The 25,613-nt window shown below is 33.2% G+C and overlaps 1 protein-coding gene across 1 annotated transcript; it reads right to left on the bottom strand.

Annotated features, from left to right (window-relative positions):
• On the bottom strand, window positions 1-25,168 carry LOC123670255 (eukaryotic translation initiation factor 5B). Its single transcript, XM_045603763.1, has 18 exons — window positions 24,785-25,168; window positions 24,641-24,703; window positions 24,295-24,455; window positions 21,421-22,577; window positions 21,155-21,319; window positions 20,404-20,538; window positions 19,544-19,762; window positions 19,064-19,177; window positions 17,509-17,736; window positions 17,116-17,298; window positions 16,635-16,796; window positions 15,441-15,571; window positions 14,497-14,629; window positions 14,038-14,145; window positions 12,997-13,161; window positions 12,344-12,451; window positions 11,567-11,728; window positions 1-1,022 (listed from the first exon to the last, which is right to left on the bottom strand). The coding sequence occupies exons 1-18, from the start codon at window positions 24,829-24,831 to the stop codon at window positions 915-917; spliced, it is 3,549 nt and encodes a 1,182-aa protein (XP_045459719.1). The 5' UTR covers window positions 24,832-25,168; the 3' UTR covers window positions 1-914.
• Between the last annotated feature and the right edge of the window lie 445 nt (window positions 25,169-25,613).

Genomic DNA, 25,613 nt, shown 5'->3' with positions numbered 1-25,613 from the left:
TATAATATTTTGTAATTTATTAAAATTTCTTCAATATAAGAATAATTATGTCCGATTCCATCTATATAATACAAGCATTTCAAAAAGGGATAATACCTACAAAAATTACAACCTTCCGTATCTTTGATGTGGACTCAGTGTTCTTTTAAACCTCATGCCAAATAGGACGAAAAAAAATTTTTTTTCTTTAGGCGCATTTTAGGTGCAATTTTTTTTTTTTTGTTACATATAAAACATGATTTAAGATTAAAATTATTACATTTCATATTGAAGAATTGATAGACAATCTATAAAACATTTCAACGAGATCAATTATTGCACCCTCTGACGTTCATATACAAAGAAAATACGTCCGCTGCCGCACTATTTACACAAAGTTACAATAGTTTATAAATCATACGTATATTTACAAGGAATTCTGTGATATAACATGCATCAAAGAACGATTACCTGCAATTGTAAAGTACCTTCCTCTCTACTACAAACATCGAGATCCAATGAAAGATAGCAAAAGGTTGAGAATGAAACGCGTTTTCATTTTCAATAAATAGTTGTTACTAATGGACTATTTACACATGCCGACGACGGTACACGTACCGTTTTAACGCTCGCGTTACTTTAAAAATAAGAATCATAGTACAAAATATAATTAAGAACTATGGACGCGGCTACTTTAGAGTATGTAGACAGAGTCGTGAGATTCTATGATACAACGGATTAACTAGATGGAACAGACAGAGGGATTTATTTTTAAAAAATTGCACCACAGAAATTGCTATTAGGATGAGAGCTTTATAAAAAAAGCAAATATATAAATCCAAATCAAGTATAAAGACGATAGGTGAGTCGACACGAGTTCGACGGACAAGTGCGACGCGATGGGAGAGGATTCGGAGTAAAGAATCTCCACTCCTTTACAAAATAGCGAACATTTTCTTCAGTTCGACCATCAGCTGCCAGTCTGACTTTATGAGGTCGTCCCGGAAGTAATCTTTGCAGGCGTCGATGCTTGCACGCGATATCTGAAACAAAGTATTATTTCCTTACAATCGATTTAAAAAAAATGGTTTAAATTTTTTTATTTTAAAAACAATATTAAGGACATGCTCCATTTTAGATGAAACTGTGTTTACATGAAACAAGCCACAAGCCCACACCGCTTGTTTAAGCTCCCGCTAATAAAGCCTATCAGTAGTAACGCGCAATATAAAGTCTATCAATAACAACTTTTGATACAACCCCTAAGAAGTAAAATACTTCTAAGAAAAATAATATGTATGTCGTACATTCCGCTCTTAGAGAAACAAATAATATTTTTCAATCAAATCTGTATATCTGAACATAATCATTCTTTTTCTCCCTTAAATGAAAAATAATACCAATTTCCTCGAATCAAATAAAATTTTCCATACATATTCCTTTTCAATCAAAATTAACTTAATAAAAGTACATAATAATGGATCGTTGATAAAAATAGCATGTGAATGTACGGGGGTAGGGGGCCCATTGAGGTCGACCTAGTTTCTCATCGATTCACCTTCCAGGGTTGAATGAATGACGTCACCGGGAATTAGATCAGGTTGTGCAAGCTGAACTGGGTCAGCCGCACCCTGCTGCAACCGCTCTGACGTCATACAGTATATCCGGGACACTGAATGAAATTAGGTACAGAGTTTGTTGAAGTTTGATTTATTTTTCCGTACAAGATTAACTTTAACGTTAATTTGATAGGTATAACATTATTGGATATAGTATTATGTAAATTAAATTTAGTAAATTATGTTTATTCAATAATATTTGTTTTATATAATAATCATTTTTAAAAGAATGATCGTTGAAATATTATAGAGTATAAAAAATGTATTTTTTTTATTAAATAATATAAGAAGAAAAAACAACCAAAATCTATCAAACCTAAATTGTATTTGATGTCGTATGAAGTACATACTAACAAATACAACAAACAAACAAATATTTATCGTAAGCCAAATCCAATACCAATCCACATGATTCTATTTGTAGTAAGTACTTAATAAGAAACTGTTCTAGACTAGATTTAAATTAAATAGAATTTTAAAATACACACTGGAAAATACAAAACTAAAAATTATTTAAGGGATATTATTTGATATACTCTATCAAAACTTTAAACTGCAAAAATATACAAATTTCATAGTAAATATGTCGATTATCATAAATTTTCAATAGTTTTCATATGCCAATTACCCATTTTGAACTAAAATATTTCAAAATGTTCAATACTATCCATGTCTTAAAATGTTAACTAATCAAATTGAGTATGGAGTTTCTTATTAAGAAATATTGCAGAGACACGCGTTGCCGAGTAAAAACGAAACAAGCCATCGACAACGTCCTCGGTCCATTGCGAATATGCTACGAGGCAAAGCAGAGAAGTTTCATCAATGAAACCGCGATGCGAAATATCAATGGAGCTTCGAGAATGGGATTTGACCCGGTCACTGCGGCTGTGTGCGTGCTGCCATGGCGGCGGCGGTGCTGTGTGCGTGCCCCGCCCTAGCGACGCCGACTGTGTCTTATTGCTAAAGACAGAAGACACAGGCACTCGCGTTGCCTGACCTCGTCCTCAAGTTGTATAGCATTGCAATAAAAAGACCCGTATACTGCCTTAGTGTCGGCGATTGAACTTTTTAATATTTAAAATAGTTTCAACGAATGCTCGTCTAGTCGACTGAACGTTAGCGTTTATTAACAAAACACAATTACGATTCTTTAGTACCGTTCTAATTACTCGTTGCGAATTTAGTGTTAGTCGGTGTTTTTTAAACATTAAAATCTCTAAGATCGAGCTTTTAATTAAATTTAATCGATGCCGCTCGGCAGACGTCCAAATGTCAGATTTCATGGACTAGGTCGATAGATTTAGACGTTATGAATGAATTTCACATTTAGGTAACATGTTTGTTTCGTGTACAATTTATATACGCCTCGTGAACGCGATCGGAATATCGTAAGATTTTTTCCTAAGATTAAATTTTTAATGTGCTTGATAGGTGCTGGGTTGAGCTGTTAGCGAATCTATAAATCGTTACATTACTGGGACGCGATACGGGAAGTTCTTCAACGTAATAATAGCATGCTGAACACTAATGACGCCACATGTTCCAACAATGTAAACACTTCTGGAACTTTCTCAGCGAGATTAGAAACAAACCTCAATAATTCCTATAGACGTATCCGAGCTCGCTTTGTACACAGTCGTGAGAAAATTTTCCAAGGTTTCGACCCGTTTATAGACACCGACACATGTAGCCGTATGCAAACGTGCAATCGAAAATTATCTTGCAGTTTTTCTCTATTTCATCCGTTGACTGTGGAATTATTTCCACATTAAAATGTTTGATTAAAAAACTATTAAACTGAATAGGTTAATTGCGAAGCAGCATAAATTTGATTGGGATAGGCAAAACATATTGTCATAATTTGGTGTAAAACTGGGAATTCTTTGCAAGACATTACAAGTCTATTTAATTAAAATGCTATATAATAATAAATTACGCAAGTATATCGAACGTAAGCCGTTACTAACGGTCTTAACATAAGTTTTCCTTTTGAGAATAATCCAAAACGACTTCAATTACGTCGACAAGTAATACAAGTAGAGGAAATAAATTAACAAACGAACTAGTCGTCACTACGATTTTCGAAGATTCCCCTCGATTTCTCTGGGATTCCATCATCAGATCCTGGTTTCCTTATCATGGTACTAATCATGGGATATCTCCTTTCCAAAAAAAAAAAAAGAATCAGCAAAATCGGTTAATAATCGACGAAGTTATCCACGAACATAAATAAATAAATATATATACGGTCGAATTGTGAAACCTTCTCCCCTTTTTTGAAGTCAGTTAAAAGCATATACCTTTTTCGATTTTTGTAATCATATACCTTTCGACTCTTTCTAGTAGCTATCCAATAGCCAAAAATCATAAAAAATCGGTCGAACCGTTTCGGAGGAGTGCAACCACATACACCGTGACACGAGATTTTTATATATTAGAAGTAATTTTTCTTATCATAATTTCGTACAAGTAAACGCGTTTTTTATAATACATGGGACCAACACGCGGTTCGCTTTTACCTTATGCATTGAAAGCTGTGACGTCACAACCGAAAATAAAACGACCTTCGCAGGGTGACGGAAAATTGCTGAGTTCATACCGACTTTATAGAAGGAGCATTGAAGAAAGATCGACGCTTTCACCTTTTGAAAAATTCAATATGATATATGTTAACCGTTACATATTTTGCAATTGTCTCAAAATAAATTGAAAGCTTTTTTAAAAAGAAATTAATGGATAAAGCGTATTATTTATTATTCGGTGCAGGATTACATAGTTGATGGTAAAGATGTGTGGACTTATTTTTTAATCGAAAGGTGTTGCATGTCACGTGGTCCCATTTAATTTTACTTTTGAGTTATCTATACTAATATTATAAAGTTGAAATAATATAAGCTTAATATTATAAAGCTGAAGTTTATTTTTTTAAAAGAGTAACCGCGGAGATTCTTGCCGTTTCTTCTCTGCAGAATCTACATTCCGAATTGGTGGTAGCTTCACTTTTAAAATTATAATAACATTAAAATTTTAATTTGTAAAATGATGATTCGAAAGTGCTTTTTGAATAAAGTTGTTTTTGATTTTGATTACATCTCTCACTTTGCCAAAAGAATCACTCTGCCAAAAGAATCACTCTGCCAAAAGAATCCATTCAAAGTTATATCGTTAATGAGCGTTATGTATAACAATATACATACATATGGTTTTATAAGCCCGATTCTTCACGCAAACATCTCTTTTAAGGTTCGATTTTTAAAATTGTCATATACCTAAAGTACTAGACATCAGATGCAGATAGTTATACATTTGATAGATACTCGACTAGAACTGCCCGATTATTTAAATGTGAATAATTTTATACATTATTCTTTTAAAAAATAATAATAATAATAAACAATAATATTCAGAAATATATTGCATTAATATCAATAAATACTGAACCATACTTATTCTGAAGGTAATGTACGTAATGAGGTGATTTGTCTGAAACACGAGTTGAAGTTTCATAGATGTATCATCTATGAAACTTCAACTCGTGCAAACAAATTATTTATTCATTTAAATGTAATAATAATCCTAGTTAAAGTATCCGTTTCATTGACATCGTCACGTTAGTAGTAAGTGTAACAGTTCGTTATGTAGCCAAGTCCCCTCGACCTAGTGACCCGGGTGATCAATGAAGCCGCGAAATGCTACGTTCATACTGGCTGCTCAATGAAGGATGCGGGATACGTTATACTCTTGAATGAGATGACTTCCATACAACCATATCATCAAGAAGATTCTGTGGTATTATTCTTTCTTGTCTCGACTCGCATTAGTTAAATATCATAAATATTTTGTTGATGATATTTGGGTAAAGGTAGTTTCTTATTATTTAAAAAAATAATTACTTTTGTCTTATTATTCTATAAATAATAAAATACAAAGAAAAACAAAAAGTAATAACATCGTTCTTATATATAAAAAAAAAATAACTTTAATATCATTTTTTTACAACAAAAATATTATAAAAAAAAAAAATTGAAATAGCAAATGAAATCTAATGTTTTTTGCTTCATGTAATAATAATAATAATATTCTTTATTGCATACAATTAAAAGATACAAAAAAAAAAAATACAATTAGAGGAAGATGTACAAAGGCGGTCTTATCGCTAAAAGGGCGATTTCCTCCAGACAACGTTTGGGCATAGAAAAGCGGTTAGGAAGTGTACAAATAATTGTAAAAATACACATCTAATATATAAAATTTTCGTGTCGCGGTGTTTGTAGTTAAACTCCTCCGAAACGGCTTGACCGATTCTCATGAAATTTTGTGTGCATATTGGGTATGTCTGAGAATCTATTTTTCAACAACATCTATTTTTCATCCCCCTAAATGTTAAGGGTAGTCCACACCTATTTTTTTTTTAATTATTTATTTTTTATTTTATTATGATTTGACGTTGAAAAATACATAAAACCCTAAATTTTCACCTTTTTGGCTTTTTACCACCAATCCCTATTTTTAAATAGCGTTTAGCGGCAAGACAACGTTTGCCGAGTCAGCTAGTAATGTAATATAATATAATACAAATAATGTAATAATGTTATAAGAGCACAAATGTCAGGCTCCGGGTCTTCTCAACCAACACAAGCTCAAGTCAACAAGCTGACAGAGCAACCCCACATTTGACCTAGTGACCCGTTGCGAGCACGCAGGCGCGCGGGTACTGCATTCATGCCCGGAGCAGTCAATGAGGGATGGAAATAGAACGATGAATTCACGGTATTGTAAATGCGAAATTAAACTTCTGTTTGTAGCTCAAATATTAAAATATATTTATATTTGTTAGAAAAAGAAAATTTAAATTGCTAAATGACATAAGTATTTATACTTTTAAAAATCGAAGTCTATAACCGCAAAATAATTTTTAAGCTAATAAATATTAAGTACTCTTTAGTACTCATCTGTGTGTGTATAGATAACCTATTGTTATATAATTACTTCAAAATATTATGTACGAGCTGTTGCCAGCGACTCCATTATCATATAGATTTTCATTTTATTCCATTTGTTATGCTATGGAAAAAAATAAATTTGTCCCGTTTTTGTAACATTTTTTTATGTAGAATAATCCAAGTTCCATATTTATGTTATATAGCCTACACCCTTTTTCCCATCCAACACTTTTTTTTTTTTTAATTTGAACCAGACTAACTAAATCGTATATTATTTTATAATTAGTTCTTAAAATTAGCGCATTCAACAAAACAAATACTTCACCTTTATCATTAGAAAACATGTTAATAATAAAAACATTACTACGGCTTCGATATTGAATTCAAAGTACGAAAAATTCATAAAGTCGTTAAGATGCAGACTGGAACCGCGTTGTATGGTAATACAATATTGACAATGGCATCAAAGGCAAATACACTAATAAAATGATTGCTGACCGACTTCAAAAAAAGGAGGTTCTCATTTCGACTGCATTATTTTTTAAATGTGTTGTTACCTGGTAACTTTTTACTTGGTGTGTCATATTTTGATGATTCTTTTGAAAATTGGATCGAGATCTATCGAGTACCTACTTTTTTAGTTCATCATTACTACAGCCTCTACAGTCCACTGCTAGACATAGGCCTCCACAAGTTTACGCCAAAAATAACGTGAACTCATGTGTTTTGCCCATAGTCACCACGCTGGGCAAGGCAGGTTGGTGACCGCAGGGCTGGCTTTGTCGCACCGAAGACGTCGCTGCCCGTCTTCGGCCTGTGTATTACAAAGCCAACAGTTGGATGGTTATCCCGCCATCGGTCGGCTTTATAAGTTCCAAGGTGGTAGTGGAACTGTGATATCCCTTAGTCGCCTCTTACGACACCCACGGGAAGAAAGGGGGTGGCTATATTCTTTAGTACGGTAGCCACACAGTACAGCTACTCACACACAACGCAGTACAGTACTTTTTTAGTTATCTCTAACAATATATAAAATAAAATTATACAGCCTAAGGCCTTCCTAGGTAAATGGATTACCTATCTTTGAGATTAGCGCGTTCAAACACACAAACTCTTCAGCCTTATATTATTAGTATAATTATCTAGATGTGTTTAAGTTACGCATCCCGTAAATATCAATATAGCGTGTTTTGTTAATACTATACATCAACGACACACTGTTTCCGTTCTATATTTGCACTTCGGTTGCAATGTGTGGGGACGGGTGAATTGCGTAATATTCATTTAACGTTGCTAACTACGTTCTTTAATAATTGCTTAACTTTAGATATTTGCAAACTAATCTTCCACAATTTACCTATATATGATAATGAATCGCTAAATACCGACTAGAAAACATGTCAGGCTCAACCAGATCATGTATCTGGACCGGATCAGGATAGAATGAGGCATGCCAGATCCAGCAAGACCTATCAGGACCAGGTCTGGTCCAGATAAGGATAGCCTGATGTAAAATGTAATCAAGTATGGTAAGGCATACAGAATCAGGGCCCGGTCTAGTCCAGAAAAGGATTTAAAAAATTGAGAATTTGGAATATTTCAAAGAATTCTTTAATTTTCTTTTAAATACACAGTATTTTAAATATGTTGGTATATATAAAATACTTGGGTATAAAGTTATTTGTTCTTTTATTATTTGTTATGCATTTATTATTATATGCAGTCTAAAATGATCGAAAAGTAGCTCACGTAATTAATGGATATTCTACAATTTTTTTTAATGTCACTAGGTCGGCAAACAAGCGTACGGCTCACCTGATGGTAAGAGATTACCGCAGCTTATAGACGCCTGCAACACCAGAAGCATCGCAAGCGCGTTGCCGACCCAATCCCCAATCCCTCCCAGGAGCTTTGGTCACTTTACTCACCAACAAGAACACAATACTGCTTGAAAACAGTATTATTTACCTGTGATCTTTTGTAAGGTCGAGGTACTACCCCAGTCGGGCTGCTCCAGATTTTGAGCAGGCAATTCCTGCTGTGCCCTACCTCAGTAGAATATTATATTACATTATATTAAAAAATAAAATAAAAAATAAAATAAAATAAAAATATTATATTATATTATAATTTTATATTATATTATAATATGGTATAACTTCATAAAATAGGCATGTTTTTTAAGCTATTGACCACCTAGGTCTCCCTACGTTTTTTTTATACCAGAGGTGCTCAACCTTTATCAGAAAAAAATCGAATACACTATTTTTTATTTTTAAGTGTTTGAAAAAAAGAAAAACTTGTGGCTAGAAATATTTTATAATGCGCAATAGCAAGGCCCATTATCCACGGCTATTTCCAGAGAAAATCAATTCGTTATTATTGAATTTGCAGCCGTAGTTCCCAAAAGTTTGAACAAAGATATCAAATTTCGTACTTAAAAAAATTTGTAAAAAAATCCTAGAGACGCAGATAGATTTTTTATTTATTTTTTCTGAGTTGGCCCCGCGCCACCCCCTCCCCCCCCCACAAGCACCTGCGGGGTTATCCATTAATTACCGCACACCCTGTATATTATTATTATTATTAATACCTAAAGATCAAAAGTTTTCCCTACCGAAACAGTATCATAGTGAATACCATTAACATAGGAAAACATAGTAAACTATCATTATTAAGCCGACCAATAAAACTTTCACGTTTCCCTTTGAAAAGCAAAAATATACAACTAATTAATTCTGATGATATACATTTACATCTGATCTCTGAGGATTCATTCCTATTAATAGTAACCCGTTCCTTCCCATTTACATAACAAAAACGCGTGTAGGATTTAACTGTAGACGTCAAACGCTTAATAAAAATAAAAAATAAAAAAACGGAAAATTTCTTATAAATTATGACGAGTGTCCGATTTCTTTATATTTACAACTTATGTCGAAACTTATTTCCTGTTTCTTATGTCGTAACGACGTCGATTCGAAATATGATTTTCAATTCGTTTGCGCAATATGGGTAGGCTTTATTGAAAGTATGAATGGTTAAATTTAATGGTAGTAACGAAAGACGATTCTAATAAAACTAATAATTTATTACACAGAAATGAGTGTAAAATAATATCATGATTATTATTCTTATATCGTCTTATTTACATTTTTTTTTAAATTTAATTTTGTGAGTGTTTTCTTGTATTCAAGAAATTTTTTTTTGGAAAAATTTGATCCACTATGTTACTCCACTATGAGTTGGCAGATTTTTTTCAAGTAATGATTGTTATCAGGTGTTTATGACAATATCCAGGCTTTATTCTCTCAAAAGATAGGAGAGATCCGCAAACAATATGTATAAAAACATTCGCTCCGAAGGCGAATCGATTCCGCGACAAATTCGTAATACTAACTAAACTAAAAAGATTTTAATAAATAAAACTAATAGCAATAACAATGAGTCACCTTGATCACATTGATTTGATTGATTGATTTGTTTATGATGATAAATGATTTACGATTATGTTAGTCTCACTAAATTTAGTTTATTTTTAAGAATCTACGACAAAGCTGAGGGTAAATTCGCAGATATGTACGTAATTACGTACATAGCGAACGAAAAACTATATTTGTTACGAAACTTTAAATTTTTACCGTTGTTCTTTGTTAATTGCTTTATAAACATTTACATATTAAGTGAGTATCGTAATTCTTACGTTTTTGATTTTTACATAAACGATCAACTTTGCAATTTAAGTTTTATTTTTTATTGAGAAAGAGAAGAGAATTAGAGGTTTTTTAGGAAAAGTTTTTTTAATATTCAAATTTTTTCTATTATTTATTATTTTAATTATACTTAACTAAAATTATGATTTTAATAAGAATATATCATTTTTTAATTTCTATAAAAAAAAATGTACTTTTACAGCCGTCATTAGGAAATAAATCCTGTATCTGGGGTTCGAAACACACAACAACATAAAAGCACAAACGACCAGATCAAAACATACGTTTGTAATTGTTATGTTCGGGATTCGAACCAGAGGAATAGATGACAGAATTGACGTTACTTTTAACATATGCATGTCGAAATTAATAAATAGCGGTTGATATTATTATTTATTTATTATTACTTATTTTCTAAATTCATGTAGGCCCACTCTAGCCAAATACTATAAAGGGTACTAGTACACTACTTGATCTTAGTGGGTAGCACCATTATCAAACATTAGAAAATCAGCGTAAAGTGACTTTTTATAACTGCATTTCGTAACAATATATTAAAAATCAACAACACACAGACAAATTAAAATAAACTAAAGTGCGAGTATAACTTAACTGAAGATTAATTTTACCATTTTGTTTCTTTTTAAAAAAAATTATATATATGTACATTTTACCAACATACGTAGGTACAAATGACAGAGCTACCTCTATATCAAATATACCATTTTGTAACAGACCAAGACCGTTCCATTTTCTTCCATACGGAACCAAGAAAAATGACGAACTACCCTCATTAAAAAAAAAATTCTATTCTACATATACAAAAACGTTTCGATTGCTTACCAATGATTAGTTCAATTTAAAAATATCCTGTTCGAAAATCAACGAATAATTTTCTGGGTATATAATAACCAGACAACTAAAATTTGAGACTTTCTCCTTCAGCAGTTGACTTGTTATAACTATTTTTTTTTATTGACTAGGTCAAACAAGCGTACGGCTCACCTCATGGTAAGCAGTTACCATAGCCTACAGACGTCTGCCAACACCAGAAGCATCGCAAGCGCGTTGCCGACCTTGGAGCTTTGGTCACCTTACTGACCACAGGACCTTATTGTGTTATTATCTTCTGTAGTGTCAAGGTCCCTATTACCCCAGTCCGGTTGATCCAGACTTTGAGCAGAATATAACCTGCTGTACCCTATCTCAAAAAAACTATCAAGGGAAAAATTAGCCTAGAGAAAGGTAGCACAAACAAATGGAAGTCTGTAGTCAATAAGAATAGAAGATGGAATAGTGCGGCACATACCTTGCTAACAAGCATGTCTGTCTCGTCGAAGTGCCGCCCGAACATCTTGGGCGACTCGCCGGGTATGGGTTCGATCTTGATGCACACCTCCTGGCCTTTGCGAGCCGTCTCCACTTGCTTGTGGTTCACCTCGATCGACGTCACAATTCCCAGCTCCACAAACTAAAAGAACAACAGACAGTTATGGCAGAAATTAATTTTTAACTAGTCGCGATGGTCAATATATCGGATTTTGCTAGAATTTAACCAAAGCCTTTACCCTTATCTATAAAAACTACTCCTATAAGTAACTCCGAATGAATGAACTGAATTATATTACTAATATCCCTTTATGGCGTCACCGATGTGAGTAAACAGCCACTAAGAATGCCTCCATTATTGCACTTTATATAATTCAATCTGTAATATCCCATTGCTAGGCATTGGTCTTTTTCTCAATGTAGGAGAAGTGTTGAAGCTTAACTCACCACAATGCTCCATTGTGGATTGGCGGATATTGCCTACTATGAGTAACAATAGCTATCAAGTGCTCACAAGACCCAGGCCGGAAAGAAATATTTGCACAAAACACACATGTATAAAACGAATTAACTTCAGACCTATCAGTTTTTTTATACTACAGCATTGGCAAATACGTGTACGGTTCGCCTGATGATAAGAGGATACCATAGCCTATAGACTGTAACACCAGAAGCATTGCAAGTCCGTTTCTGTGCTTAATTAATAGCAAGATATTAGGAGATAATGAATATTTCTATGAACCAATACAATAGTTACCTCTTTACTGGGCACACAGATGGGTGTCCCCTCCTTTACGATGCCAGCCTCCACCATGACACCTGCCACGATGGGATCACGGGAATTGAATACGAACTGAGGCAGGATCTGTTCATACATACAAACATACATTAAACATTTGTTATAATAGCTTGCTTTTATTTAATCTGAGTACTACACCAATTCGGTTTATATAATGTATAGAATAGTTTCTATAGATAAAATGTATATAATTGCTACATTACTGATGCAATTTTAATAAAACTTATAGATTTAATAAGCAGTGGATTCATCCATAAATTACGACACATGTTAGGGGGGGGGGGGGGGGGGTTAGGAGGGTGAGGTGTGAGGTGGCACCCTCAGTGTTTACTATGAAAAACGTGTTGAACACATAAAAACATAATATACACACATAAAAATATAATATAACTAATTGTAAGTATTAAATGTCACATTAGGTAGGTGAGGGATATTATAAATGTGACCAGCTGTGAAAAGGATAGGGTTAAAATATTTGAACGATTTTCTATTATAGACAAAAAATATTTAGAATTTAATTGACTTGCCGTGCTGATATATTGTCTTCTCTACAATATAAATCCCGTTGTTTTTAAGGAATTGACATGATTTTTTTTAAATATAAAATTTACCTTAAGCTTGCATGGAAAGACGGCGATATGCTTGAATTCCTCTCGTTTCTTTTGTTTAAGTTCCTCACGATAGGCCGTGAACTTATCAAACAGGTGGTAAATGATGTCCGCTGCGAATATCTTCACTCCTAAATTATCTGCCAACTCTTGAGCATCTCGTTCGATCTTTTAACAATACATATAATATTTGTTAAACACCTTCAAGGGTAACTCAATCTAATACGGAATAGAACGAGTAATAGTTAGGTGAAGCTAATATGGCCTAGTAGATCAAACAAGGTAGTCAATACCATTATTGTAAATTCAATCTAATTTTCATTGGTTACACTGCTGAAATGGCTTAAAAATTTAGTGTGATTAATTACTTAATCACAAGTTTTGAAAATTCTGATCATTCAAAATTAACAAAGGCATTTATGATTTGATAAACTATTTCAAGAATTCAATTAAAATTAGGATATATAATAAAATAAATTAAAAGATTGATTATTCTTAAATCTTATACAGTACATAATGGATGAGACTTGCCAGTAAATAGTCATAGACACTTTTTCAGTGCTGTGTGGCTACGGCACCAAAGAATATATATATATAGCCACCCCCTCTCTTCCCGTGGGGGTCGTAAGAGGCGACTAAGGGATAATAAGGTTCCACTGCCACCTTGGAACTTAAGAAGTCGACCGATGGCGGGATAACCATCTAACCGCTGGCTTTGAAATACACAGGCCGAAGACGGGCAGCAGCGTCTTCGGTGCGACAAAGCCAGCCCTGCGGTCACCAACCCGCCTGCCCAGCGTGGTGACTATGGGCAAAACACATGAGTTCACGCATTTTTGGCGCGAACTTGTGGAGGCCTATGTCCAGCAGTGGACTGCAATAGGCTGAAATGATGATGATGATGAATGATGACTTTTTCAGGGAATGGCTCGCTAAATACTGGTATTCATAGCATATAAAAAAGGGATGTTTGAGAATTACCATTTCTTATTTTGTTTAGTGTTAAATAAATCTGTACTAAAAATAAGTATCAAACTCACTCACCTTGACATCGAAAGCTAAAATAGTTGCGTATTGCGAGTCATGTTCCAACATGGCGGAAGCTTTCATGACATCACGTTTCACGACCGGCCCTATCCTAATGGCGGAGTACTGTAAGAAAAAAAAATAAGATAAATTTGTTTCATTTAATGAAAAGCTTAAAAAATTTAATTCAAATGAACTAGCAGTTTGATACTTAATACTTATCATATTAGTACTAGCAAACTTAAAATAAATGACAAAATGTAATAAGAATAAATTTAACAAGTAAAGGAAATGAGAAGTATATATTTTGCAGCAAATATTTTTTTTTTACTACAATGTTAATTTTCTCCAAAGTTAGACAATGTTATTTAGCATCGTAACATGTTATTCAACAATAGTTACCAATGTTTCCTTCCAAAATATAACAGTGTGAATTGATTTTTAAAAAAGAAGTTATAAATATTTTCAATTACTCACAGGTATTTTACTTGTCCTAAGGAATTCAAGAAGTGCTTCAAGTGAACCAAGGGTGGACGCTTGCACATATACACCTCTGTCTGATAACTTGATCGACGACAAAGCAGACTTCAGTTCACGGGCTACTTCCTCTCTAAAATATTAGTAATTATATATAATTATTTATTATTTATTAACTGGTATCAAAGGAAAAATATATAAAAATAGATATAGGTCAGTCTGAAACTGGCAACATTCAAAGAAATTTGGAAATAATTCAGAGAACTTATTGCAAATACTGTAGTATCTTATTTCCGCAACTCTGTTTATACTGTTTAACTGTTTGTTATATTTAGAATATAGTTTAAGTTGATATTGAAAAAAGTAAAACTACTAAGCCACTATATTTAAATGTGTACATGGTAGCTTTACTCAATTTATTAATTTCTTTAAGAAGCTTGCAGTTTAGGTACTTTGCAAAGTTATTCATCTATCAAACAGGATCTTTTGGTGAATTATTAAAATTATATTTATTGGGGAGTAGTCATTTCTGGATGTTAATTCGTTTTTCTATTGTCTCTTAAGAGCAGACATTTTGTCTAGGGTTTTTCATACTTTTTTATAATATGGGTTAAAATGTTAGTCTTTTAATTTTTTTTTTAATTTAGTAGTGTAATGTGTACATTTTAATCTTAATATTGATATGTCAGGGCAATATGGGTATGTCAGATTCTATATACATGTGCTGTCAGCACATTTCATGATAGGTAGTTGCAGCTCTGTTAGGATGAGACACTTGGTTGAGATACTCGGACGTATAATAAATATATCGTTCAGTTGTTCGTGTTATTAATTCGCCACTTCTTATATACATATAACCTCTGTCACACCATATACAGCCCTTCGCTAAAAATATTTTTTTTTCTATTCAATATAATTATATAATTGACTACACATTAACTTACACCAGTACATCGACTTCATCCGGTTTCTGAGCCACCAGTAAATTAAGTCCAGCGATAGCTTTTTCTAATTCTTTAGCCGCTATTTTTACTCCTTGAGCGCCAACAACTTCTTTATGTTCTATGTAGGCATTCTAAAACATTAATTTAATAAATTTAAAGATATATAGTACAATAACATATACCTATCTATACAAATTTTTTGACTAAAAGGACGTCCCACGTTGGGTGCCAACTCTAAATTTTGTACATCATAATCAATTTAAATTTTAAACCAAATAATTTGGATTTGAGAAAGACTTGTCAATCTTACTTGAGTATAATATTGTTATTTACAAAATTTATTACAGTAAACCGTAGAAATTTTTTAAAACATAATGCTTATCTGCAGATAAGCGCAGCAGCAGATTAAGGGCCTGTTTCAGGTCATCTGTCAAATAGCATTATCCACAAAACGCTATTTAATGGATGACGATATCCAACAGTTAAGTTTTTGATACATAATTTTTTTTCACCATCGGATTTGACTGTATTTATGAGATTATATTCGCAAATATGATTCTAAAACTTGTAGTTTATTCATTGAGGTGAAACAAACTAATGCCCTATTCTACCTCCTGCTATTTAAATCTAATCATAACTTATTTACAAGATAAAAACCGACTCGTTTTACTTAAAAGTTACAAAATAAATGAATCGAAAATTCTCCTACATGGAGAAAGAGGCTATGCCTAGCAGTAGGATGTTATAAGCCGAATCGTGATTGTGATCGAAAATATAACACAAAATCCTACTGAGGGTCGTCAAGTATTGATATTTTTTTCCTCCGGCTTTTTTTCTCTTGGCCTACACTACTCATACTACCTAACATTACCATATCTTATTTATTGTAATATTTAATAAAGCCGAGGATATATGGAAGGTAATGTCTACCGAGACATTCAACATTTTGAGAAACTTAATATTTTGACTGTATCGACTTAGCTAAGGTTGCTTATAAGACTGGGTATATTACCTAAGTTTGTAATATTAGGTACATGTTAAAATGTAAATTTTTATTTTATTGCTTGATATTTTTGCTACCTTAACTTTCTTTTACAATTGTTAAATTTTTATTGTAAATTATATTAGTTTTGACTTTCATTAGGTGTGTGTATCATCTTATGGCGAAATGTTTTCATTCCCTACTCAACTAACCTTCACTCGAAGTTCCTTCATTGGTTGAGGCATAAGTAAGGACCTAATCTGAGTGACAATAGGGCCGTCTGTGCCTGCTAATACTATGGTATCCCCTTCTCTCAGGGTACCGTTGATGAGAATGGTGTCAATCGTCGTACCCAATCCAGGTATTGCTTTAACCTGAAATAATATAAATTTATCAGAATAATAAGTAAGATAAGAACAATGTGGTTTCAATGTTTTTTTTTACTTGGACTTAGGCTGTTTAAATTGTAAAAACCAACCCTTTATATGAATAAATGATTGTTTCTTTGACATAATTATAAACATTAATTTAAATATATTAAACCTACAATGTAAGATTTAAACTGCAAAACTAATTTAAACTTACATATGAGATATTTTAAATCAAGACACTACTATAGAAACTGGGTAAAATATGTATCATTCTTACATACTTTGAAAGAATTTTACTAATACTTGTTATATCATTACTCACCTCAAGCACTGTAGCGAGTAGTTGTTGAGAGAAAATAAGCCTCTTATGCAATGGCCCTTCACAAGCTTGAACGATCATAGCTAATAGATTTCCCATGCCTTCGCCAGTAACTGCGGACGTTGGTACGAGAGAAACATATGTACGGGGATCAGGGTTATTGTAGAACAGCGCTGCGTTTAGACCCTAGGAAAAGTAAAAATGTGAAAAACATAGGTATTATTAACTCTACTACTGTAATAATAAAGCAATTCTTTTTAACACACATGCGTACAGTCCACCTATTCGTAAGCAGTTACCGGAGGCTATCGGTTACCATCAGATGAGATTGATTTACGGCTCGTGTGCCAATCTAGTCGTATAAGAAAATTAAATATGTATTAGTTATTACTGTACCTGTTCTGCAAACTGTATGATAACATCCTTGCTTCGTTTCTCAAACTCTAACTGAGTGTTAGGTTGCTGCAACTTAAGAATATCTCGAACATCTTTCCTTTGGGCACTCTGCCAGTCATAGAGACGGTCAATTTTGTTCAACGCTACTATGAAAGGTGTCTTCTTTTGTTTGAGGAGGTTAATAGACTCAATTGTTTGGGGTTCCAGACCGTGCATTATGTCTACTACCTATAAAATATTAAAAAATAAATTAAATGTTATGATATTGTGCTAAGACAAGTGCTTGATGGAGGATAGGCTACCAAAGTTAAAATAGGATTAAATCGGGGTTAGCAATAATTAAAATGAACATTTCTCTGTTGTAAAGGAGATAATGTAGAAGCCTACATGTTGCGCGTTTTGAGAAACAATACTTCCGCCAACTATGGGCACAGGTATAGTAGTAGTAGTGGAAAATGTGATGGCTCTTATACTAGAGAACAGCACACGTAATGGAAATAACACATATAAAGTCGTATGAATATATATAGACATTTAAATACTTACATAAAAAAAAAAATTAGCAAGAATTTAGTTTTCACTTTGTAATCAAAAGTTTATAGCCATAACATATTGGATCATTATTCAAATTATAATTTTATTCTTAATATAGTATTTTTTTCAAAACATGATAAATAATAAATAAAAACGAGTGTACTTTCGACTGAAGTAAAACTTCTTTTTTTCTCTTTCTCTATCTTTATCATTACAGCCTATACAGTCCACTGCTGGACATAGGCCTCTACAAGTTTACGCCAAAAATAACGTGAACTCATGTGTTTTGCCCATAGTCACCACGCTGGGCAGGCGGGTTGGTGACCGCAGTACTGGCTTTGTCACACCAAAAACGCTGCTGCCCGTCTTCGGCCTGTGTATTTCAAAGCCAGCAGTTGGATGGTTATCCCGCCATCGGTCGGCTTCTTAAGTTCCAAGATGGTTGTGGAACCTTGTTATCCCTTAGTCGCCTCTTACGACACCCACGGGAAGAGAGGGGGTGGCTAAATTCTTTAGTGCCGTAGCCACACAGCATCTCTATCTCTAATCTCTATCTCTATCTTCACTAACTTATATCTCCCTCTCAACTTCCATTCGCCTCGCCAACTTCCGTTCGCTTCGCTCGATCACACTTTTCGTAACGCTCTCATCAAGCATTCACTAGCTTACTCTCCAAGTCAAGTGTGCGTAAAAAAGTTTTACTTCAAAAAACTATTGAGACAGATACACAAAGTATTTCAATGACAAAATATATTTATTATAGAAGCGCCCCGGCTTCGCACGGATGCAATGCTAATAAATACTATCTACAACAAAAGATTCGTTAGAAATCAATAAAATTATCAGTGTTTCTCTACCATATTATGCATGTATTATACATATAAACCTTCCTTTTGAATAACGATCTATTTAAAAAAAACCGCATCAAAATCCGTTGCGTAGTTTTAACGATCTAAGCATACATAGGAACACACAGATAGGAAGCGACTTTGTTTCATAGTATGTAGTGAAGTAGACTTACCAGGATTGCAATATCGCACAATGAAGAACCTCTGTTTCTCAAATTACTGAACGACTCGTGACCAGGAGTGTCAATAATAAGTAGACCTGGTAACTTGAACGCAATTTCATTAACCTATAACAAACCATACAATTTTATGTAATATATACAGAATATACAGATGAAAAATATTATCTCTTACTGAAATAATATGTTAATTAAGGTTAACCAATTATTTGCTATATTCATTACTACGAGCATTTCTTGATAGCGACTAGACCAATTTGTTTAAACTAAAATCTATATATTTAACTATATGACAGTGTTTTATATTAGACAAAAAGAAAAACTACTTGAAAAAGATGAAAAGCATTCAGACCAAATTAAATTATGATGACGATGTCAACTCAATTAGTACACCAGTTCCTAGTATACTAGTTATTTAGTTTATTAGCCTAGTAGAACACTATTGTTACGTTATTTTATTAAATGTCAACTTACACCCTTCACGTGTTTAGTCTGCTCCTTGATATTCTCGATAGGAACATTAGTGGCTCCGATCTGTTGAGTAATACCTCCAGCCTCCCCATCCTGAACGTTTGTCCTTCTCAGCTTATCTAATATTTTAGTCTTGCCGGTATCTACGTGTCCTAATACACACACAACGGCAGCACGTAGTGGGTTATTAGCTTTACTCTTCTCGTTGTCTTCACGACGTTTCTGTTGAAAAATGTTTATAGAAAAAATTGTTTTCGCTCGCAAACGAAAAAAAAGCGACTAATTTACATCAATTACATCGACGTCAGATCTCGGTCTAATTGAAATGGGACCACACGACAAGCACTACTTTTCGGTTAAAGAAAGGATCATCAAAATCGATACATCCAGCAAAACGTTACGATGTAGCACCACCACCTACTTTTTTGAAGTTGGTTAATAATTAAGTATTAGTAATTAGGTAAGTATTAGTAATTAAGTAAATTATTAGTAATTAGGTTAAATGGGTCATTACAACAAGCTAACTCATAAAAGTGAACTTTACAATAGAGGCTTATAAAAGGGAAAAACGTGATACCTTTTATATTAATTAAGAAACTTATTTGAAATTTGGTATCTTTAATAGTTAATTTATTCATTACGATTTCACATTTAAAAAAAAAAACACACATTTATTCAAGTTGCATTAAGAAAACCAACTTATCGAAAATTCGAGTTGGCGTAGTATAAATTGTTGGTGTCGAATATACTTGTCATTAAATTAAACTGATAAGCACAATTTCTTAATTAATAGTTACGCGACGAGAGCCGCGCTGCAAGGAGAGCTGTCAGCTTGAGCAGCAGCAAATATAAATAAAAAATACCTCTAATCTCTTCAAGACTATTTCGCGTTTCTTCTGTGCATCTGTCATTTGTTCATCCTCTGAGTCTTCATCGGAACTAGATTCTTCTTCTGAACTATCTTCATCTTCTTCGTCTGAACTTTCTTCTTCTTCTTTCTGTAACATGAAACTTTATTTTGATCAAAGTCAAAAATTATTTAGTTAGACCTCAAAAGCTCCTCTGAATCGTCATTTTACAATTTAAAACTATATTTGTCTTAATTAATCAATTACTGTCAAAAGTGAAGCTAATACCTAATAGATTCTTCAGAAGAGAATTGGCAAGGAACTCCGCAGATACTCTTTTTTCTTTTGTTATAACAACAAAACTAAATAATTATGTTAAAGACTGACCATCAACTATACATTGCAATTAAAGTATTAATTATTTGACGATGCGTTGAAGTGGTCTGGGCTTATGTGCTTGTATATGTTTCTCGACTAGACACATCAGTAAAGCCTAGAGAGTGCTGCTGATTGTATAACATTGAACTGGGGTACGGCAACAGCAGAAAATATCAAAATCTGTAGCAGCTTGCCTGGGGAATTACCTCAACCTAACAGCTACATAACACTGATTTCAAGCAGAATTGTGTTCCTTCTGATGTTGCAGGCGTCTATAAGCTACGATAATCGCTTACCATCAGATCCATATGCTCGTTTGCCAACCTAGTTGCATAAAAAATAAAGTTTCGAGTGGTTTATTTTATAAGTTTAGCAGGATAAGGTTTACCTCCTTAGATTTATCTTCAACTGGCACTGATTTCTTTACTTCCTGAACAGGTGGAGAAGGTTCAGCCTTAGCCGGCTCTACTTCTTCATCGGATGACTCAGCATCCCATGCATCTTTTACAGACTCATTGTCTGATTCTTTCTTCGCTTCCTGGGATGTTTCTTCCTGAATAACATTTTATGTATATATACTACTACTGTAGAATGATAACCTTTGTTTAATAATACTTAAATATTAATTTTTCAATAAAAAAAATGTAAACTTACTTTTTTATCTTCTACCACTAGTTCGACTTTCTTTTCCTCAACTGGAGTACTTTGACTTTCTTGCGACATTTGTGATTTTAATTTAACAGGCTTAATTCTAGTACCTGGCCTTGGAGGTTTCTTTTCCGTAGAACCAATCTCTATTCCTTGAGCCTTTAATGATTCCAGCATAGCTTGCGCCCTTGCTTTCTCAGCTTTTTGTTTAGGAGTTAATAACTTCCCTTCAGCTTTCAGTCTTTCTTTTCTCTCCTTTTCCTTTTGCTTCTTCCTCTCCTTTCGTTCTTTCTCAAGTCTTATAGCTTCTAAACGCTGACGCTCTCTCTCCTCTTCTTGCTTTATTCTCTCTTCCTCTTCTTTCTTCAGTCTCTCTTCTTCTTCCTTGACTTTTTTTAGTGCTTCTTGCATAGCTGCAATAGTCTTCTTAGTGGGGCCTTTCTTTCCTTTATCATCTTTATCACCTTTCTCTCCTTTTTTCTTTTTCTTGCCTTCAATTGCAGGAACTTCTCCCTCCGCTTCTTTCTCTTCTGATGGCCCTTTTACTTCTTGAACTTTTTCTTGAACGGGTTTATCCGGTTTTTTTTCTACTTGCTTTGCTGATTCTTTTGGTTCTACATCTTTCTTACCTTCTTGATCTTTCTCTTTTTTCTTAGCTTCAAGCTTCTTTAACTTTTCCCTTTCCTTCTTCTCTTTTTTTTTCTGTGCCGCAGTTTTGATGGTTATATCGTTCTCATCTTCGCTAGCTTTATCTTCAACTGCGTTTTCATTTTGAATTAGCTGTGGTTCATCTTTTTTCCCTTTTTTCTTAGCTTTAGACTTTTCCTCAACAACTTCTTGAGGTTTCTCTAGTTCAGGTGGTGGGATCACTTCTTTTTTAATACCTGAATACTCCATTTCAAGTTCCGCTAGCACTTTTTCTATATCCTCATCACTGTCATCTTTCTTCCTTCTACCTTTTTTTCCTTTCTTACCAGCAGGTTCTTTTTTTTCCTGCACACCCTTTTTCTGAGACTTTTGAACGGGTTTTTCATCTTCGGAAGAAGGAGGAGCCTCTGGGGCCGAACCTGCCGAATCTTCAACTTCTAAAAGAGAAAATGCACTCTTTTCTTCTTTCTTTTTGTTTTTTCTAGGTTTTTCGTCAACTTCTACATCTGAGTCATCTATTAAAAAAAAATTCAAATATTATTAACTTACTGTTTACATTTAGAGAAACTTAATCAGGATTTTTATACTATCATGGTCACTATGAAAACTTTTGATTCGATGTTCGTACGGGCGAATCACCTGCAACAGTGGCGCATGTAACGTCGCCGAAATTTGGCAAAATATCGTGAGTTTCAAAATAACAATTGCAATACATCTTGTACATGTAAAGATAAAATAATTTTCGGGAAAACTGTAAAACATTTCATGAATGGTTAATATTAAACATGACTACTATTTATAGGTATTTATTTATTACTATTTGTTTTTTATTTATTACTCTTGGTCTTTTGCAGTAATAGTTTAAATTACTATCTCTAATAGAAGCTAAGTTAGTAGTAAGTAAGCTTATATATATATATATATATATATATATATATATATATATATATATATATTGTTAAATTTAAAACTTTTACTATCATTAAGAACACTTTCAATTCACTTTGAATCAAAAGTGTGTATAAACAGACTACTTGAATTTTAGTTCAGTAATAAAGTATCAACATTGAAAAATTAAGTATAAAAATTATATCTGTAGTAATACTTAGGCTGGAACAAACCTTTGATACTTATGTTAGAGCAAATTTATTTTTTGAACTTGAAAACTTTTGTAACAAATCTAAACATTTCCTTAGGCTCAGGTTTAAATCCCAAATTGTTTTAATATAAAAACTAAATACTGACATTATTATAATAATATCACTGACATAATGCATTTATTTAAAATTTAAAATTTAATTTTAAATTTAATTATTAATGCCCCTTTTTTAAATGTGTGATCTCATATTCCTTGCTGGCAAAAAAATAAATAACACACAGAAATTAAACTTATATTTGATGTTAAAAGCTTTCTAACAATTATTTAGATAAGAAAATATTATAATACAAAATAAAAAAACACAGTCAAAATTTTATACTTAATACAAGTTATAAAATATTGCTTCTTGATAAGATAAGATATTGATAGACATACACATACACTTCAGCCTATCGCAGTCCACTACTGGACATAGGCCTCTACAAGTTCGCGCCAAAAATGGCGTGAGCTCATGTGTGTTGACCATAGTCACCACGTTGGGCAGGCGGGTTGGTGACTGCAGGGCTGGCTTTGTTGAAACAAAGATGCTAACACAAAACAACAGACAGAATAATACTATTTTCGAAGAAAAACTTGATTTTTAAATATTTACAAATACACCAGGAGGAACCATTGTTTTATACAATGTAAGTGTTACAAATCACTTCTACTGTAGTTAAGTTCAAGTATCAATATTGCTTTAGTAACACAAACAACTGACAACGTACTTTGAGTGGGAATGGTAAATCATTGTAGGAAATTAATTTAGCTATACTTAATGAATATGTGCCTACATTATTATTTTCCTTATTAACAGACTTAAAAAAAATTGTAGTTTTTCAATTTTATTTTATTTTTTTAAATGTATTATCTCACTACTTTATACTAGGTGTACTGATCATTAAAAGATGATTTATATTCGTATTGGAAAGCTGGTGCTTCTCATGTGGTTCTATTTAAATTTAATTGAGATCTAGTGAGTCGTTTTCGAATCACTCTTAATAGCAGTCATATTTTTTCTCAAATTTGTATAATGTAAATAAATATACGATTATTACTGTTATATAGTCTTATACAAATATAGAATATTTTACCTTCACTGTTTATATCCGCCTTTTTCTTTTGTGACTTGTTTGTAATAGACACATTTTTCATATTCTTTGTGACTTCTTTAACTTCAGTATCGCTGGATTTTTTCAGCTTTGTTTTAGATTTCGGTTTGTCATCCTCACTATCATCAAACTCTATTATTTTTCTGTAACATATTGAATGATTCAACATCATCTAAATTAATAAAATACATTGCAAAACACTTATGATTTCATTTATCTCACATATGTATTGTTAACTACTACACGTATAAGAGATTTAATAACATCATAACATTATTGTGTTTCTTAAATAGAAAGTAGAGTATCACTTAACCTATAAGGTACCTACTTTTTGCTTTTGTTTTGAATAGGTTTTGAGTTCTCAATCGTAGTCGTTTCCAGGTCGCTATTCCTAAAATTATACAAATGATTTAATAAAATGTTTGAAATGCATACAAAAGAACTGAAACATATGATATATCAAGAAAATTACCCATCCTCAGGCGTCTGACTTTTCTTGCCTTTTTTTGCTTTACCCATTCTCTTTATTTAGTCGATTAAGTCACGATGCCTGTGATGAAATGTTGTGTTATCAAATACTTTGCAATTTCTATCATGTGAAACGTAATCAATGCAAAAATTGGACTAAGCCGAAATAATTCTCTCGTCGTCGTGTCCGAAATCTACTCACGTCAAAAATGTCAATGAAAAAAATTAAAACCAAAGAGAAAATGTTCCACTTAACTCCCACGACACCATCGACAATGAGCGCGACGCCATTGACCACGACCGCTAAAATTTGCTGTTCCACTAACGTAAAAATGCGTCGGGCGTTGAAGGTGAATTTTATAGATGGAACGCATATGGAATGATTCGGAAAGTTCATCGAGTTATGATTACATTCACAATTTGACATTGATAGTTTTTTTTCAAATTACCGCCACAGATCCGCTAACCCGCATTGGAGCAGCGTGGTGGATTGAGCTCTGATCCTTCTCCTACATGGGGAAAGAGGCCTATGCCCAGTAGGGGGATATTATAGGCTGAAGCGTACAGTACATACCACGGTTTTATACACAGGTCGTGCAACTACAGATGGTGGTACGTTGGCTAATTGGTTTACGGCCGCCAGAGGCATGACGATCAATGGGTGTGCTGTGTAACGAAGAAATTTTTGAAATATAACCAATAAAATGCAATTTAATATAAATAAATTATACATATTTACATTTCACAACTTAAGAACTAAATATTTACAGATAGTTTTGGTACAAATCATGTCCGCGAGGAATTGTGCCAAGAATGCTGGCAACATTTTTCCG

Source organism: Melitaea cinxia, chromosome 4, assembly GCF_905220565.1.
Source record: "Melitaea cinxia chromosome 4, ilMelCinx1.1, whole genome shotgun sequence".
In the NCBI taxonomy this organism is placed as follows: domain Eukaryota; kingdom Metazoa; phylum Arthropoda; class Insecta; order Lepidoptera; family Nymphalidae; genus Melitaea; species Melitaea cinxia.
The sequence above is the reverse complement of the archived record's forward strand: the minus strand, read 5'-3'. Positions and strand labels throughout refer to the sequence as shown.

Coding starts and splice junctions, on each gene's coding strand:
- LOC123670255 (XM_045603763.1), bottom strand. CDS start 24,831: ATGGGTAAAGCAAAAAAAGGCAAGAAAAGTCAGACGCCTGAGGATGG. Junction 19,178..19,543: donor AGACTAAACACGTGAAGGGT/GTAAGTTGACAT, acceptor GGTTTGTTATAG/GTTAATGAAATTGCGTTCAA. Junction 1,023..11,566: donor CAGACATGCTTGTTAGCAAG/GTATGTGCCGCA, acceptor ACTTTGTTTCAG/ATATCGCGTGCAAGCATCGA.